This window comes from Amaranthus tricolor, chromosome 5, assembly GCF_026212465.1.
Source record: "Amaranthus tricolor cultivar Red isolate AtriRed21 chromosome 5, ASM2621246v1, whole genome shotgun sequence".
Lineage (NCBI taxonomy): Eukaryota > Viridiplantae > Streptophyta > Magnoliopsida > Caryophyllales > Amaranthaceae > Amaranthus > Amaranthus tricolor.
Genome location: NC_080051.1, coordinates 12,964,829 through 12,985,474, shown reverse-complemented (window position 1 = coordinate 12,985,474; position 20,646 = coordinate 12,964,829). Strand labels below are relative to the sequence as shown.

The following is a 20,646-nucleotide window of genomic DNA, read 5'->3' as shown; positions in this document are numbered from 1 at the left end:
TTCCGATCCTAATAATTAGTCTCCCACAAAAGCATCTCAGGCTTTACCTACTCAAACTATTTTGGGTTTGAATCCAATATGCATCCAACCAATCACGATTTGCTAAAGTCATTCCCAAATTAAGGCTAATCGAGCATGTAGATTGTAGTGCACATAGCTTGTTATTAAGTCCAACCCTAAATCAACGCGATTAAAATCTAATCTAATACAACTTTAAGTGACTTGAGATCTTACTTGATTCAACAAGCAATTGTCAAGTGTAATCAATCTAAAGCCAAACCATATTGATTTGATGTAAATTTAACTTGATCTCAACTCGAACTTCAATATAATTTAAACAGAGTACTGAATCCATGTAGATTTGAATACAATGTGACTTGGACTTTGATCCAATTTACATATTCGTAACTAACTTGACAAGATCCATTTTAGAATCTAATGAGTAATCAAAGTTACCTCCTTAATAGGATTTGTCAAAATTCACCAGCTTGTAAATAGAGTTCTGTCAGGCCAGTACATACCCATTTATTTAAGTGCTTAGAACAATATAAAGTGATGAAATGTTAGGTCAACTCGATTTGGCGTGAATAACCACAATGAGTTAGACCTAAACAAACCCAATAAATCTTTTACTGCTTTTGGCTTTTGGCCCATAAATTATTCACCACTTTTTTTAGTTTATCTTATTACATTTGCTATATTTTTTTTCTATAATTACATATTTAATTTGCTTTTTCATTTGATGTACCTATTTCTCTCATTTCTCCTCATTTTGATCACCAGTTACCTATGTGATGAATTGGTGGGGTCATGCGTCCAGAATTCTGTTGGATTCGTTCCGGACCCGCCCCTTTTTTAAGGGTCTGGGTCTAAATTTTTGAAATCCATCGAATGCGGGTCGGATCTGGATCCAAAAATATTTGACGAGTCCCGGTACGGGTCCTAAGGTGAAGACCCGAACCCTAAACTTTTAAATTTTATATAATAAATTTTTGATTTTTAAATTCTAATATTAATTTCTTTATTATTAATATATAATAATATAATGTCTTGGGCCCTTGATCAGTTGATTACTTGATTCACTTGATTGCCTTCTAAGTCCCTAATATTTTTCTCATTCACTTGATTCACTATGTTTGTCATTTAGTCTTTTATATTTGATTTTTAATTATGTATTTGGACAAATGTTTTTACGTTTTAGCAATTATTTTGTATTTGAATTTATGGACTCGAACAAGTGTTTGTAATACGATAATAAGTTGCTTACAAAAATACAAAAAGACTCGCAAAAGGTACAATTTTGACAAATTAAAGAGGCTTTGTATAAGACCCATTAAGGACCCTAGACCCGTCAGATCCGTAGGGTTTGGGTTTGAAAATTTTGGACCCTAAGGGTCCGGATCCGAGTCTGGATCCATAAAAAATAAAAGAGTCCGGGTCCGGGTCTAGCCAGACCCGCCCCATGACCATCCCTAAGCATGACGTATGATCTAGGGATGGTCATATATCGAGTTCAATTAAATTCAAGTCTAAACCAATTAATTTTTTGTCGAGTCATACCCGAACTCAAACTCTTAGGCCCTAAAACTTTAGACCCAAACCCAGACCGACCAAGTTTGATAGATCTGAGTCCTAAATGAATCTTAATTCAATTATTCATACTTCAAAAATTTTTATATTTTAAGGTTTTATTGGTATTAAAGTAGATTCTGAGTTATACACAAAACTAAATTTAGTGAGTTTAGAACCAATTTAAAATAAATTTTGGATTATATAATAGATCGAGTACTAAACAATTCAATAGGTCTAGAATAGGTCTAGCGAGACTTGATTTTAAACAGGAATAGAGAGAGAAAGTCTTGATTTTAAACAGGAATAAAGAGAAATTTTGGGTTGAGTTTGGGTTTGAAGACCCTAGACCCAGACCCAAACCCACTTATATTTTAGACTCGAAACTAGACCCAATTCGCTAATTCTCAAAAAAAATTGAACCTAAATTAAATATATAGGAGCAGATTTGAGGTAGATCCAATAGAAACTTGGATGATCGGACCATAACCATCCCTATGATCCATGGCATGTGCACGGTACCATCCCTATGATCCATGGTATGTGCATGGTAATGGTTGGATAAGAAGGATGGTAATAAAGAGAAAGAGCAAAGAAAAATCCAAAGCATAATTGCATAGGGACTGACTTCATTCCTCACCTAACTAACACAGAAGTCAGAAAGCCATATTGACAAAATCACATGACAGGTGTGCCATTTTAAGGGGGCCAATTTATTCTATCATTTACTGATGCCGCATGATATTTGGAATACAGCTTTGCTTAGAAACTACTCCAACCAAAATAAGTGACCCTTATTCTTCCTACTCTTCTAATACTACCACAGCCCACATCCATCCCTTTCCTTTTCCCGCCATTCTTCATTCTAGATACCTCATTTTCCCTCCCTTTTTACCCAACAATATCATTACTTTATGTCCTAACTTTCATTACTTCACCCTTTTATAACCATAAAGATCCCATAAACCATCTATTACTCGTCTTTAATGTTGAAAACAAGCACACACAATTTTTCACAAACAACAAAAATCGTAATTTCCTCTGGTTTTTAATACTGGTTAAATTTTTGTTTTTCACGCTATCTAATGTATAATTTTAATTTTTAATATCTTTAATTTCATATGATAAAACATTCTAAAAAGTTAATATTATGAAAATACGCATTAAGACGAATCAAATAAAATGTCACTCGAGTATATTTTACATTATACATAAAAATATATATACCAAATAGCAACTAATAAAATCCAGAAAAAGTATTTCATTAGCTCATAGTCGCTCCCATCTATAGAGTTCAGACCGATCTATGTCCCATAGAATTAGCCTCAAGTATCAGATCAAGTTCATGAAGTTGCACAAATCATAAGAAAATGATCAATCATATATAAGGACATGTTCAAACATGCTTATTCTTGTAATACTTGCATAGTCTTATCTATTATGGTGAAAACTGAGATAAAGAGAAAATGAGAATTACAAACAGATACCATAGTTGATAATAACATTGTTTAAGCAGAGAAGAATCCAATGGACTGCTATAACAGCACAGGAAAACCATAGGATTCCACCCTTTCTCACTTCAAAAATTAAAACAAAAACTCATTCCTCATCCATCTCTACATAGTCTCAACTTTCTCATCAAACAACCCTTAATACTCAACTCAACTCACTCAAAAACAATCAATCTCAAGAGCATAAGTTTAAAACTCCTAAGATTTGATTATACAAAACTGAATACTTTTCCTATATAATAACAAAGTTAATATATTCTACTAAAGTATTACTTACTAGCTACAAAACTTAAGGGCAGCAAGCTGCAACATGATGGGTTTCATCAATCCATCCAGCAAACTCATCATTCCACTCATTGCCGAGATTATCAAGATCGAAATCGAACGTAAACTCAGGGAGAACACTCGTTGTGTCTTGACAATCAAAACCACCAATTTGAAAATCATCATCTAATGCATCCATTGCTGTAAACAGTTCTAAATCACCAAGATTAAGCGACGAATCAAGCTCCTCTTTAAAGTCAAGACCATGCAATAATTCACTAAGTTGGAATTCCTCCTCGATCGAGGTCATAATAGCCAAGTTCTCCTCAACACAAATCGAAGACTCATTAAATTGCTTCTTTTCCTCATCATCGGTACAAGGTTTCATCTGCGAAACGGATGTATCCATTTCAAGTACAGATGCAGGAGAGTTGAGGGATACAACACTCTCCAATTCCTCGGAAATAGTGGGGTTTTGGGATTGATGACAAGCAGATAATGTAGTATTAGTAGTAGCAACAGAACATGAAGCATTCTGGCTTTTCTCAGCTAAAACAGATTGAAACTCATTCCTCTTAAGTTCATAAGCATTAGAAGCTTCCTCAGCAGTATTGAAAGTTCCCAACCAGACCCTCTTACATTTAATCGGGTCACGAATCTCAGCTGCCCATTTTCCCCATTTCCTTTGCCTAACACCCCTATACTTAGACGAAGATGGTTTTTTGGTATTGGGAATGCCTAAAACCCTTCTTTTCTTCTCAGGGTTTTTGCTCCCATTGTTACTATGGCAAGAACTCTCAGTCAAAGCAACTAATTGGTACTTGTTCATAATATTTGATGGCAAATTAATCTCCTTAATAAATTGTTTCTTTGATCCAGATACTCTTTTTCTCTTACTTACTATTTCTTCATCAGATGAAGAATCAGTCAAATCTGGATCATGACATATAACCCTAACTTTTCTTAAGGGTTTGGTACTCCTAGTCTTGTTGTAAAAACTGTTTTGGGTCAACAATGGGTTTTGAAGGTCCAACATTTTTGGTTTGATTTCTTCCTAGATGTAGAACAGAAAAGAAAAAAAGTAATCCTCTTTGGCTAAAACCCTCAAAACCCTGCAAAATTTCTGAAAATAAAAAAAAAATCAAGGAAAATAAAAATGATTACTTTCTATCAAGTGAGAGTTTCTCGGAAGAAAAGGAATAGATCTATGAATCTTTTTATATGAAAACCCCCAAAACACTCTACTCCAGAACAAGTCCTGCAAAATCAAAAACCCCAAATCAAAACCCTAAAATAAAATCTAGAAAGAACAAATTTTAAAATATTTTACAAAAATCTAAAACATGGGTATTGAAATTAAAGCAAAAAGAAGAAAACCCACAAACCTTTTAGGCCTCAATCGCATTGAAGAACAACAGCAGCAGAAGATTAGAAGCATACAAGAGTAAGAAAAAATGACTGGGTTGAGCCTCAATGAAGGAGCTCTTGTGAATTCCAGAATGGAATTTTCCGACATAAATCCACTCAAAAACTCTTCAAAAATCCCACAAAAATGAGACCTTTTCTTCCCTCAAAAACCTCTGCAAGAAAAAGAGATAAAAGAGAGAGAAAAAGGTTAGATACAAACAACAAAGTTGAAGGTTTATACTTAAAAAATAAAAAAATAAAAAAAATTAATCTAAACTTGAAGATTAGAAATTTATGGTTGTAAATCTTTTGTATAAAATGACAAAGATCCAATATTTTTACTATGCGCAAATGAAATGAATATGAATACAAAAGAAAAGTAGGAGTATTTTACAGAGAGCACAGAGAGAAAGAACATACAAATGATCAAACTAACAACAAAAGAAAAAACATTAAATTTGAGTAAAGAAGTGAATATATAAATGAATATATAAATAAATTAAAGATCTTTGGAAATATCAAATCAAAAAAAAATAAAATAAAATAAAGGTAGTCATTAGAAAATGAATTAATTACCTCGTTTGTGGGTATGAATCGTCAGTTTCTTACTCTTGTGGCCTCTCCACTTCACAGTTCCCTAAGTGGTCAAAAATGAAAATGGGAATTAAAGATCATGGAAAGGTAGGAGGGTTATTAAATAGGCTTTTAAGAGTAATTATTATTATATTATTATTATTTTGTGTTCATATGTCATTTTTTCTTCATAATCATATGACTAATTTCAGCAAAGAAATGGAGTGATGAGACCGATCATTTTGGGAAACAAATTATTTTGATTCACTAAATTACTAAATGATATGATTGGGCGTGAATAAAAAACGGGTTAAAAATAGAAAATTATTAAGTTTTTTTTTACCAAATAGAATAAAGAAAGAGTGAAATAGTAATTTATGTTTGAGATCGTTTTCATCCGTAAAAAAAACAAATTCAAACATTTTACTTGACAATCAAGTATTTATTTATTTATTAAAATATGAGTATTTGTTTATATATATATACTCCATCCTCTCTTATAATCTACCTTATTTGTTTCTCAAATAAAATGATTAAGGGGGACAAATTTAAAAGATATGTAATTATGAAATACTATGTAGATAATTCTTCCTATTTAGTCTAAATAATTGTACTATTTGAGTGGCAAATTTCTTAATGCAATATTTTTATCATTAATATTTTTTATTGAGCATTATTAAAAATTATAATAAGTTCATAATTAAAGTATTTGTATTGAGAAAAATCAAATAAAATTTCACGTGATTATATTATATCTTACTCTCTCTGTCCTCTTTGATTTGCATCAAAGAAAAAGTGAGTAAATGGTAAGAAAATGGTAATAAATGAAAAAAGAGAACGAATTATGTGAATAAAATTAAAAAAGAGTTAAAATATATAGATGAGATTAAAAGAAAACGGTGGGCTATTATTTAAAAATAGAAATAATGCAAATCAAGTGGAACGGACCAAAATAAAAAATATTGTAAATTCAATGAAAGAGCAAAAGTATGGATTAAGAATCTAGAAGTAATACAACATAAGAGTATTTCATGTATAGTATTAAAATGCAAATAAGACACTTAACAGTATTTTTGGAAATATACAATAAATTGTTTGGTGTTTGAATCATGACTTCATGTTAGTAATTTCTTGGTTCCCTCTTATAAATAAATGCTCTATTTAGAGATGTTTAATTGGGTGTTTGAATCGATTTTAAGTCAGTTTAAAATCGAATTTTGTGTCCACAATGATTTTTATGTAATTTTAAATTTATTTAAAATTCAAGTCAAGTCTTGTTCGGTTATAAAATAGGATAAATATCAGATTATTGAGTATATTTTAAACACCTTAAATTCTATTTAATTTGACACATTTGGCAATACGATATTTCTATATGAGTACTACATATTGGCTACAACCTTTTTACGATTGTGTATATGTATATTATGTATATGACGCTACATGTATATGTATATCAATTAAAGTATATGTTAGTTGTGTAATTTATTTTAAAACTAGATAGTGGCCGTGTGATGCACAATTTTATTAAAAATTCAGACATAATTGTATTGTTAAGGAATTAAAATTTCAAGAAATAAATTTAACATTTATACTCCAGTTATATCTCAATTCACTTTGAATAGTTGTATACGTTACATAAAATGTGAAACTTTAGTTGATGACAAATAAATCACAACAAAGGACAAAAAATTTGATTTTATATTTAATATAGTTATATTTATACTCCAATTTATTTATTTTGAATAAAAGGGCAAATTGTTCGTACATGAAATATACAATACAAAACTATGAGTATTTTTAATAAAAAAATAACATACCAATCTATACTAATAAAAATAAATATTACGTTAATTTATACTTCTATAATATTACAATTATTAATAACACACTTCAAAATTAAATTTAACATAAAAATATATAAAATTATTTTATATAACTTTAAACAAAAAAATAATTTATTTGTCATAAAAAAATAAAAGTGACTTGGATAAAGAGATGTTTACTAATATGCTTCATACACACTGAAATATCTTTCCTGAAGTGAAATTCTTCATTTTAAACCGTATTGAAAATATTTGGTTACTTCAACATATCCAAAAAGGTACAATATTTTTTGTTGGTACGTATAATTATTTCTATAAGTGGTAAATATTTTACACAATTTTATCGTATATTTTTTTATTACATTGTTTTTTTTTTTTTTTTTACTTCATAAACTTTTAATTTTACCCCATTCTATTAAAAAATTTTCTTAACTCATTTACCTCTTCAAATCTCACAAACTCAACACTTGATTAACATAAGCGCAACATATGAATTTTCGTTTTAAATAATTTCGATTAATTTAAACGCAACAAATATACAAATCTTTAATGTCGATTTATTAATTTCATTTAAATTAATGTAAGCACATTGTAGACAAATCTAAAATGTTGATCAATTGATTTCGATTTAATTTTAAAAATTTAAAATAAAAAATTTTGTTTTAAATAAAATACATGCAACGTAGACACGGACGTAAAAAGTTTTGAAAGGTGCACCGCTTCACTTCTCTTTTGTTTCTGTTCCCTTGGTCTTCTTCTTTTGGTATGGCTGTGAAGAGTATGACCAATGAGTGTTGGAGGAGAAATAGCAAATCTATTATTTCTTCTATGATATGGACGGAGACTCTATTACCAGGTGTTGTAATGTCTAGGTGTTTGGGAAAAATATTATGTCTCTAGTCAAGTTACTCACACCATCATATTTTATGTTGCTACTAGACTAGATGATGCTAGTAGAAGTAGCCTCATTTTTGTAATTTAAATTGTACTCAGTTTAAGCCTGTTTGAGCTGAATTGTTTGTTGTTTGTCTGGCTTTCTTGTTTGGTGCTGCTTCCGGTGTGTGTTTAGGAAAATGTTCCTTTTATAGCCTATCTTGTAAAAGTTTTTTTTTTTAAAATTAATATATTTCTCTTATTGCCAAAAAAAAAAATGTCAATCGATTAAAATTCGACTTAATTCTGAAATTCGTTTTTTAAAAAGAAACATCTCACACATTTTGTGCAACTCGGCCTTTTTTTGTTTCTCAATATAATTTTTATCTATATAAACTTATGCTATTTAGAGTGAAATTAGTATTTTTAGAAAAATCAAATAATCCATTAATTTTAGGATTGTCAATAATGTGCATACTATTTCTTCCGTTTTTATTTAATTGTACTATTTACTTTTTCACATTTCCCAATGTACGAATTTAATCGTTAATATCTTTAATTATACATATCGAAAAATTATGAAAACTTAAAAATTAACAAACTTTAAATCGAAACGATTCAAACAAGATCTTATATGACTATGTTTTAACTTATAAATCACCGACAATATAAAAGTCAATTTGCTTGATGAATAGTATTGAAGTCAACAATGTTGCAAGTAAAAAAGAACAGAGGAAGTATAATTTAAAAGAAATTATTTTTTTATTTTCTATAATTGAATCGAAATTAAATCTATCGACATTTCAAATTTGTGTCTAGGTTACGTGAGCGTAATCAAAACAAAATTAATATAACTTTATTTATTTAAAAAATTTTAATGAAGTAAATCATCCGACATTTTAGATTTGTGTTATCTTTTAATTTTCACTAATCAAAATTAATAAATAAAAAATATAATATGTTACATTTACCTTAAGTAATAAGTATTGATTTTCTGAGATTAAAAAAAATATGACGACAGATAAATATCCCAGTTTTATGATGCGTGGAATGGACATTAGAAAGAGATGAAGGCAATTGGCAATTGGCAATTGACAATTGACAATTGGCAAATAGCGAATGATCAGCTTAATAGGACTTGGGAGTTGTTAGTAGACCAGTATATCATATTCATATTATGCACATCAAAAAACCTGCCTAACCATTTAGTACCGATATTGAAAATTCTTTTTTATTTTTATTTTTTTTTTTTTTAATTTTGTTTAGGATTTTGCGTGATTGTTACGCTCCAATTAAAAGCAGAAGCTTGATTGAGTAGTCAATTTAAATACAGTAAAAAATTATGAACCTCACAGCTTTTTCTGTAGTAGGATAGGATTTTTTCACTGTTGTGTTTGTTCCTAATAATAGTCCAGCATATTCATTCTATTGGTGTTAGAATCTAAAGTAACTTTTTTTAAATTGTTATAAGTTTTACAAATATAAAACTTAAAAAGAGTATAAACATCAAATTCAAATTATAAGTCTTTGCAATCCAAAACAAATTTTTAAAAATTGTAATTATAATTAAGAATAATTTGCAAATTACAGCCTCAAAAATTTTAGCACTTTGACAAATTACAAGGTCAATGTTTATTTTTTGCCAAATTCAGGCTAAATATATAGAACTCCGACCACTTAACCTTAAATTTCGACCACCAAATTGGTCTGAATTCTGTGTTTTGGCCTGAACATGTAAACTTTGATGTTTTGGTGGTTGTAATTTGCAAAAATTAAATATTGGGACTGTAATTCGCAAAAGTGCAGAGCTTTAAAACTGTAATTCGCAAATTATTCTACAATTAATAAATTACTTGAAATAAATAATGACCTCCACTGAAACTTAATACCAAACCGAGATACAATCTTATTTTCCTAAAAAATTCGCCAACTTGGTGTTTAGGGTTAAAAAATTAAAATATACTTTTGAGATGCAACGATTTGCAATTAATTATAAGCACTATATAATCAATCAATGTGAAGAACAAGAGTTTTAATGAGCAAACTTAGAAATAAAATGAAAATAAGTTATCAATTTTATTCACTCTTAGAGCTATCCCAATGGTTTGGATTTTTTTGTTTCAGTGGGAATTTTTTTAGGTAAAAGTGTATCCCGATGGTGAAATTTCACAAAAAAATTCTCAATGTTTCTAAAAACAACTACTTGTGTGGGAAATTTTTAGAAAACTTCTTTGTTCACCCAACATATAAGAACTTGAAACATGTCCAAACAATCTTTTTTTTATTTTTTAAATAGGTTTTTTTATTTATACATATATTAAAAAATATATATAAACATACTATTGGTCATAAAATTTTATGCTCTATAATCACACCCATTTTGCTATATTTTAATAAGCTTTAATTTTTATTTTTTATTTTTTCCTAATTCTACATAAATTAGTATTTAAGAAGTGGTGAGAAAAGTTTTTTTTTTCTCTCATTGATGGGATATATATTTTACGTCAAAAATTTTTACATGATAAATTGATTTGGATGAGAGGAAAAGTGTATAGAGAGATTTGTGAGGAAATATTTTTTTAACACCAATGAGAGTGCTCTTAAAAACTTGTAGAGAATAAAACATGGAGAAAAAAAGTGACAGCAAAAATTTCAATACTTACGAAATTCTGATTTAACCTCCTTATATAGGTGTAGGAGTAAACTCCAATTATCCCATGATCTCATTTCCCTCAAGTCATGTAAAGACTAATCAGGGGAACTTACTTGAGGCTCAAGCAAAAAAAACCTCTACTTTTAATAAGTAAAAGGCCAAAAACACATTGCGGAAAAAAAAGCCCAACGAGAAACTGACATCTCTGTGAGCTGTGCATCAGGTTTCGAGTCGCGACAGCACTCCAGAACCTTTTCTAGGCGCAGAGCCTTACGCGAAGTGCGCTCCATGTTTCTGAACCAACTCGTGATTCGCGAGTCCTACAACAAGCCGCAAAGCTCCTTTTTTTCTGATTTTCCAATTGTTAAAGTCGAAGTTAAAGTGAACCAAATATTCACATATAAATATGAATTCTGGATGACACATCGGATGTTTAAGTTAAATCGGATTATAGGGCCGGCGACGTTCTAGTGATAAAGAAATAAATGAGCGTCAAACAGAAAAGAAATAATGTTAGCGGAAATCTAAAAAGTTACATCTTGAGAACCATCCGGCCTCACCAAAACAAAAACGAACTCTAACATTTAAAGTACATGCGAAAAAACTAAATTCCAACAAAATGTAAAGTCCATGACAAAAAAAAAGGAATGAAATGAATAATATCATAGGTTCCTAGAGTCCACCTCTCTCCCTTCTATGCCCATCTACTATTAACCTGTTAGTTGTCAAATGAAAACATCATCGTATGTTCCAAAGAACACAACAACCATCATACGTCAGAGACCTCATACAATGCATCATAAAGGTTAAGTAACAAGCAATGATTCTAGCATACGAAGGCTCTAACAAGTTCATGTCATATTTGACTTTCAATCCTCCAAGGCATGTCATTGCTAGTCCAGTTTGTTATATAAATTTAGAGGTATACACAGGATAGCTAATTCTAAGGCAACCTTCGACCTAAGACGTTGTTCGTCCTGTCCAGATCATCAAGGGTAAAGCACGCAATTCCCCGTAGTGGCTGTAACATACTCAAAATTCTTAATCTTAATCTTCAGATAATTATTCCAAATATTCCATTTAAGTTTCAAATTCTTTGGTTATTCAATTCAAACCATCTTTAATTCTTAAACTATTTTTTTTATTTTGTAATTTCTTACAAATGTTAAACTTTAACTATATATTTCTTTAGAATTATATTTTATAACTACTAAAATATTATTTTATTATTTTCTATTGCGAAAAGTAAATTTTTATTATTATATTTACGATTTTGCTAAAAAGTAACATTTTAATTTCCTTTCCTTAAATTAGCTTTACTACTTATTATTTTAACCTTATAACTTTTATTTAATTATTTTATACCTAAAATTAGCCATATTTTATTATTAACTTTAAGCATAGTTTTAAGCAAAATTTTCCAAATAAACTATCATATTTTCATAATTTAATCTTAATCAAATTTACCCATTATTCTAGCACACCCACTTGTACAAACCAGAACAAAAATGTGATGAACTAAAATCCATTCTATTTGACCCCATGATGTTCATCACTTATACAAGCTACTGCTATTTTCTCACACAAGCTAACCTTCTTCTACACTTCAATCTCCTTACACACCCATTTACACACTCAAAATCTTACACATTCACTTACATATTCTATTATCTTACATATTCTCTTGTATACTCCAAATCACTTTCACAAGATAACCTTGTTCTATACTCGTAACATTCTTTTTCATACAACTTATGAACTAGACGTTGTCCAAAACCTATTGTAAATAACCCCTTAGCTGTGAAATTTCTTACACCACCATAATCAAATCTTTTTAACATTCTTTCTTATATTTTCACTTCATTAAAATATTACTAACTTATTACCTTTATTATTAGTTGAAGAAATTCTAGAAGATGGAACTTAAAACACTCTTTATTTAGCTTAAATTATCATCATTTTAGGGTGAATACTTTGGGTAGTTAGAGGATCATTATTTTTGGAGTTGGGCACTTATTTTGGGAGCTTGAAAGTACTAGCATTTAGAGCTTGTAGCTTGGAGTTTGGAGTATTTATTTTGGAGCAATACTTGGAGGATCTTATCTTCTTATTTCCTTAATTAGTACTTAGTACTAATCCGTGGTGTTAGTATGGTATAATTTCTTACCCTACTTTTTATGTGGAATTTTACATTATATTTACTTTGTACTCCCTCCTATTCAGCCTAAATGTCCCATTTCCATTTAGGGTCAAGTTACCCTAAATATCCCATTTCAATTTTTGGCATGGAATTTTTACCCTTATACCCTTACTTCACTTAACTTATTTACATTTATACTCTTATTAAACTCAATTAATTTACTCTCTTTTTCCCCTAAACAATCAATTAAACAATCCTAATTTACTCTCTTTTTTCCCTATTTAATCACTCTCTCCCTTTTTAACCCTAACCTACCCACCCCACGCCTGTTTACCCATTTCCCTTTATCTTCCTCGTCATCTTCATCCTCAAGCCAATCCTTCATTGTTCTTCAAACCCTAGATCTGGGTTTCTTGCTTTCTTCTTCGTGTATTTGGGTCACTTTTGTTCTCTCTTTCTTCTCTCTTCTACCTCTTCTGTTCTTCTGTTCATGGAAAACCCTAAGACTCCAACAACCTCAACTCTCAAGAACCTTAAAACTGCCATTAACTCACCTCTGGAGAAGCTAACCTCACCTGATGTTTCCCTTCTCAAAATCCCCAAATCACCTCTGTTAAACCCTAAGTATTATGATGATAAGTTTTTTGACTCATATGAGGACGATTACTCTTCAGTTGAAACAGATCCAAAGTGGGGTAGAGAGCTAGACTCTAAAGGTGAACCCATTTACACTCCTGAGCTTGATCTTTATCCGGATCGTGAGTACTCTTCTGTAGATGTTGTTTTCTCTAACACTGATTGTGAGGATGAAGATTGGCTTGACAAACTTGGGCCATTTTTGAGTATGTTTCTGTTCATGTGGGTGTGTTATGACTAATAATGATTTTTCTGATTTAGGGTTTTTCGATGCATTTTTCATTTGCTCAATGATTTATTTTTTGAGAGCACATTTATTTGCCACTAAAAAAAACGAACAAAAGAATAAGGGTTTGGATTGCTTTCCTGAACTTTAAGCGCAAAGATGTTCGTTTTTTGCTCAATGATTTCACACTAACAATAATCTGAGAGTTTTGTAACAAATAATCACTTTTTTCATTACTGTAAACATGAGTACAAATGTTTCATTTTAAACAACATCAAAATTTTTAAACTTGTTGTTTATATTTGAAACATCTCATTTTCAAGATCTCAAAAATTTGTCTAAAAATTGCATGAGTTTTACGCTACACTTGGTAAGTGGTTTTCCCTTTCTGTTGTTTTGGGTATTGCATTTGCTGTTCCCCTGTTGGTTCTTAATCTGTTCTCTATGTGCTTCCTGTTGCCCTTATTTACAAAAAATTGACTGATATTGTTGTAGTTTCTGGTTCCAGTTCTGTTGGTTCTTGTTCTGTTCTGTTTGTGCTTCCTGTTGCCCTTCCTTTACAAAAAATTGACTGATCTTATTGTAGTTTCTGTATCTAGTTTTCTGGTATTACTATTATGCACTAGTGGAAAAAACCTTATTGCTGCGGTTTTTTGGCGATAATATGCTGCGGTTTTGGCCCCAAGCATTAGTGATAGTAGTACATGACCTATTTTAAATGCTGCGGTTTTAAACCGCAACAGAAAAGTACACCAAATGCTACGGGCCACAAAAAAACCGCAGCACATAGTTTAACTATATGCTGCGGGCCTCCAAAAAGCCGCAGCATATAGTCTTAAACTATATGATGCGGCTTTTTGGAGGCCCGCAGCATATATTATAAATTTTTTTTTCTTTTTTCGTTTAATACTAATAATAATCCAATAATAATGTAAAATGTACAATGTAATAAAATATCGTCCATGTATTTGAGAGTGTAGTAGCCGTAATCAATGGAATTAGAAGGTTGTCGAAAGCACTAAGAGAAAATAGATGTTAGTGCTAAAAAAGCTTAAAAACCCATAAAATCTCAACTTAACACGTAATTTCTAGCATATGACTATGATTTTCAATACTAACCACTTCAACACAATAATGTATACCAAATAGTGTTGTGTGTCAAGTTTCGTGCAAAATAAACCAAGTTTGAGCTACTTTATGCGCGAAAGTGCCAAAAAGCTTAAAAAACGCATAAAATCGAACCTTAAAACATAATTTCTAGCATATGACTATGATTATCAATTCTAACCACTTCAACACAATAATATATACAAAATAGTATTGTATGCCAAGTTTCGTGCAAAACAAACCAAGTTTGAGCTACTTTATGCGCAAAAGTGCCAAAAACGCTTAAAAAACCCTTAAAATCGCAACTTAACACGTAATTTCTAGCATACGACTATGATTTTCAATTCTAACCACTTCAACACAATAATATATGCCAAATAGTGTTGTGTACCAGGTTTCGTGCAAAACAAACCAAGTTTGAGCTACTATATGCGCAAAAGTGCCAAAAACGCTTAAAAAACCCTTAAAATCACAACTTAACACGTAATTCCTAGCATATGACTAAGATTTTCAATTCTAACCACTTCAACACAATAATATATACCAAATAGTGTTGTATATATATATATATATATATATATATATATATATATATATATATATATATATATATATATATATATAGATATGTATATATATATATAGATATGTATATATATATATAGATATGTATATATATATATATATATATATATATGTATATATATATATATATATATATATATATGTATATATATATATATGTATATATATATATATATATGTATATATATATATATATATATATATATATATATATATATATATATATATATATATATATATATATATATATATATATATATATATATATATATATATATATATAGATATATGTATATATATATATATAAATATATATATATATATATATATATATATATGTATATATATATATATAAATATATATATATATATATATATATATATATATATATATATATATATATATATATATATGTATATATATATATATATATATGTATATATATATATATATATATATATATATATATATATATATATATATATATATATATATATATATATATATATATATATATATATATATATATATATATATATATATATATATATATATATATAACACTTAACTAAATCAAATTGGTAAAATAATTAATATTACGTACGCATTCAACAACGCTTTGAATTTTGTGTTGCGAGGCGGGCTTTGAAGTTTTTGTAATGAGTCGAAGACGTGCACAGTGTTCATTAAAGGAAAAATGACCAAAAGTATCCAATGCAAACTACAAACGCAAATTTAAAATCAACAAATTAAAGATTATGTGAACTTAAAAATCAAAAGATAAGTTCAATTTCAAAAATAAAACTTACTCTTCCACATATAGAGCCAGAATGAACGTGTGTTTAGATGCAAGGAAATTAGTCAAAGAAGTCTCAATGTATGCTTTAACGTCATCTGGATCATTTACACTTTTAGTACCCGAAATCGACTCATGACAAAACCATCCAATTTTTATTAGACGTTCGCAAGAATTTAGCTCCTCGTAAGCCGCACTAAACTAACGAATAAGAAAATTTTGTCAGTAATTCGGTTATTAAAACAATTAAACAACAATGCCTAACTTGTAAGATGATGAACATCACCTCATGTAGACATGGATAAGAGCTACGTTCAACATCTCTCCTCTCAAAAATTGCCCAATGTCACTAGGACCAATAATTACAAATGGGCTCTCTATAAAGCAGAATTGTTCCTTCTGTAGGTTTAGAATGATTGGGTCCTCCTCACTTATGCGAGATGCACAAGTGTGCAGCCATTTGCAATCTTGAGAGAGATCTTTTAGCTTTGCATCAGTCAAAATTGGAGTGATTGCCATCGACTTTGACCCAGTCGACACCTTTGATGAGGAATCGATCTCTCTCCTAGATCCCTTTGGACTCTTTTGCTATTTCAATTTATACAATAAATTATACAATTAAATTAGCGTAAGCATGCAATTAAAAAAATAAAAATAAATAAGGTACAAATGATTATTACCATGTTAGTGAATCGGACCCAAGTATATGGCCATATGACGAAACTACCTAGGGCGTCTGATAGTTTCTCAAGGCTCCATTCTGGCATTGGAACCGGGAGTGAGAAATCTTCAAACCCCTTTAGAATAGTTTCCACGGTCACACTGATGTAGCCACTTGTAAAAGGCATCGAATGCAATATTTAGACCTCTTTTGTTAGCTGAGCCACACCATATACAACCTCAGTTAACTCGCCATCACGAGCAACACCTAACTGAGGCAACAAAAGAGAACAAGAAGTCGCCTCTTGAAAATTGTTAAGTTTAGTATAATAAGCATCATACGCTCGTATCTCACAATTTGGTTCTCTTCAGTGTCATGACTATGTTGCTCATTATTCGAGGTCTCAATCTCGGGGACAATTTCGTCTCTGAAAAGATGCATTGTATATCAGTATTTGAAAGTGTATGAATAGAAATATATTAGAACACAAGTAATATTAAGAATATCACTATGATTTACAATTCTAATATGTTCAACACAATAATATATACCAAATAGTGTTGTGTGCAAAGTTTCATGCAAAACAAACCAAGTTTGAGCTATTTTATGCGTGGAAGTGCCAGAAAAGCTTAAAAAAAACCTTAAAATCGCAACTTACCAAGTAATATTAAGAATATGACTATGATTTACAATTCTAGTACGTTCAACACAATAATATATACCAAATAGTGTTGTGTGCAAAATTTCATGCAGAACAAACCAAGTTTGAGCTACTTTATGCGAGAAAGTGCAAAAAAAGCTCAAAAGAACCTTAAAATCACAACTTACCAAGTAATATTAAGAATATGACTATGATTTACAATTCTAATACGTTCAACACAATAATATATACCAAATAGTGTTGTGTGCAAAGTTTTATGCAAAACAAACCAATTTGAGCTACTTTGTGCGCGAAAGTGCCAAAAAAACTTTAAAAACCTTAAAATTCATACCTTGTGAATTACTTAATTCAAATGTATTCCTTCCGTGTGATCTACACGCATATAACCAACATCTACATCATCTTGATCCACTGATTTTGGATTGATTAAGGGCGGGGAGTCTTCAAAAGCTTCATATTCTTCCTCATCCTCCACATCACCTATACCAAGGATGCTTCTTTTTCCCGGTACAACAATAGACCATTTTTTATCAGACAGGTCTACAATGTAGAATACTTGCTTGGCTTGTGTGGCTAGTATGAATAACTCCTCACTATCACGCAAACGAGCTAAGTCTACAAGAGTGAATCCATAAGGGTCGTCATTTTTTATGCATCGTTGATTATTATCTACCCACTTACATTTGAAAAGACCAATAGTGAAAGTAGAGTAATCAAACTCCCATATTTCATGTACCCGCCTGTAGTATATCAATTTAGCATCAACCGACGCTTGATCCTTGGCACTCGCGTAAAATGTAGATGACGCCAAAATAGAAACCCCACTATTCTGTAGATAAGATGACTTCTTATGTTGACCCTCAGTCCAAAATGTGAAGTGATTGACATCGTAACCCTCATATTTGTTGAAATCATCACGAGGACTAAAAGCAAACCACTTAATAATTTCTGATACACCCTTGAGTTCTTCACTTATTACTCGATTATGAAACCAATTAATAAGCGTCTTGTTATGCAACTGCATCCATCGCCTATCCCATTTACAAGGATATTTTGCACGCAATATATCTAAATGCTTACTTAAAAAAGGATGGACTTCAGGAATATGATGCAACACATACAAGTGTGCTTGTAGAAGACTGTCTCGAGGAGGTGTGATCGATTTGGAGCCAATTGTTCCTTTTTCCCTCAAACCTTCCTTCATGTCGAGAGGTGGGAAGTGCAATAGGCTTTGCCATGGCTAAATACTCGGCTATAAAGTTAGTAATCTCATCGCTCACAGTGCCTTGAATCATACTCCCCTCGGGTTGTGCTGGAATCCTCACCTTGTTTTATAAAACACCTATGTGTCTTTCAAAAGGATAACACCACCTTAAAAAAACTGGACCCAAAAGCTTGATCTCACGAACGAGATGGACAATAAGATGAACCATGATGTAAAAGAAAGAAGGTGGAAAATACATCTCAAACTTGCATAAAGTTACAATCACGTCGACTTGAAGAGCATCAAGTTTAAAGGGATTAAGAAATTTACTACAATTGTGTTGAAGAACGAACATAGCTCGGTAATAGCATATCTCACATGTTTTGGCAGTATTCCACGGATTGCAATTGGTAAGAACACTTGCATCATTACATGGCAATCGTGAGATTTCATGCTTCCTAACTTCAGCTCACCATTTAGGCTCACAAATCTCTTCATGTTGGATGAGTACCCAGACGGAACCTTAATGCCATACAAAGACTCACAAAATGTCCGCTTCTCTGCTTTGGAAAATGTGTAGCAAGCTGAAGGCAAATAAAATTTTTCATTACTCATCTTCTTCTTACAGCCCTTTCCCTTGTTACTGCCACCAACTTCATCAGCTCTATTTCTTTTCTTACTTACCTTAACATGTGCCCACAACTCCGGACGAAGACCCTTACATTCAAACCAATCTTGCACGGCCCTAACATCCTTTGTCTTACCCGGAATGTTCATGAGAGTCCCGAGTATGGCATCACATACATTTTTCTCTATATGCATAACGTTAAGACAATGCCTAACCTGTAGATCTCTCCAATATGGAAGCTTCAAAAAGATTGATTCTTTTTTCCATAATCGGTCTTTACCTCTTTTCACTTACCCTGTTTTACCAAATACAGTCTCAACTCTCTTAACCTGTTCATAAACCTCATAACCGGTCAACGGTCGACAAGCTACACGGTCCTCAATCTCCCCTTTGAACATCTTCTTCTTCTTACGATATTGGTGATCTCGTGGGAGGAGCTTTCGATGGTGCATGAATACGCGTTTGCACTTAGGAATCTACGTGGATTCCATGTCATCGATACATATTGGGCATGCTTTCTTCCCTTTGTTCTTATACCTCGATAAGTTTCCATATGCCGGAAAATCATTAACGGTGCATAAAAGCATTGCACGCAAGGTGAACTCCCCATTAGCATATGCATCAAACACGGAAACGTCTTCATCCCACATCTTTCTCAAATCCTCAACGAGAGGTGCAAGATCTTGTTAAATGTCGGATTAATTATGTGATTAAATAAGATCTTGTTAATCTCAAACTCTCGCTTTGTTGATTAACTATGAGAGTTAGACCCTATTAATTCAATTCTTACACGCTAGTTTTATTGAATGAATTAATAAGAATTTAACCAAAATTTATCCTAAAGCAAAGTTAATCCTAATCTTAACGCTAGTTCTATTGGTTAGTCTAACAAAGCATATTTAATTTAGGGTTATTAGCACAATTTAATCACTTTAATCCTAACTTTATACACTTTCAATGTTCATATCATACTTGAATTATAGGTTTAAACCCTAACCCTAGAAAAAAGATCTACTCACTATTCATGATGAAAACAATAAATAATAACCCTGAAATGAAACTAAGCATGATTGAAGGTTGATAATAATGAAACTTGCAAGGAAAAACAATAATTAAAATATGATTTAAGAGAGACAAATTATAAGAAACAATACTATTATTAAAAAAAAATTACCAAGAAAAAAATTAAACTTTGATAAGGGAAGATTAAGCTAATACAAATTTGATAAAGAAATATTAAACTAATAATGATAAAGTAAATCAAAGACAAGAATTTAAAATGACAAGAAATTAAAAGCTTATAAGAATTAAAAATGGTGTTCAAT

The 20,646-nt window shown here is 30.7% G+C and overlaps 1 protein-coding gene across 1 annotated transcript; it reads right to left on the bottom strand.

Annotated features, from left to right (window-relative positions):
- Positions 1-2,978: 2,978 nt before the first annotated feature.
- Positions 2,979-5,290, bottom strand: LOC130814239 (ethylene-responsive transcription factor ERF118-like). The gene is given in 4 exon segments (XM_057680323.1): positions 2,979-3,379; positions 3,382-4,602; positions 4,730-4,924; positions 5,172-5,290. Coding segments are annotated over 2 exon segments (1,029 nt in total). The 5' UTR covers positions 4,381-4,602; positions 4,730-4,924; positions 5,172-5,290; the 3' UTR covers positions 2,979-3,349.
- Positions 5,291-20,646: the final 15,356 nt, after the last annotated feature.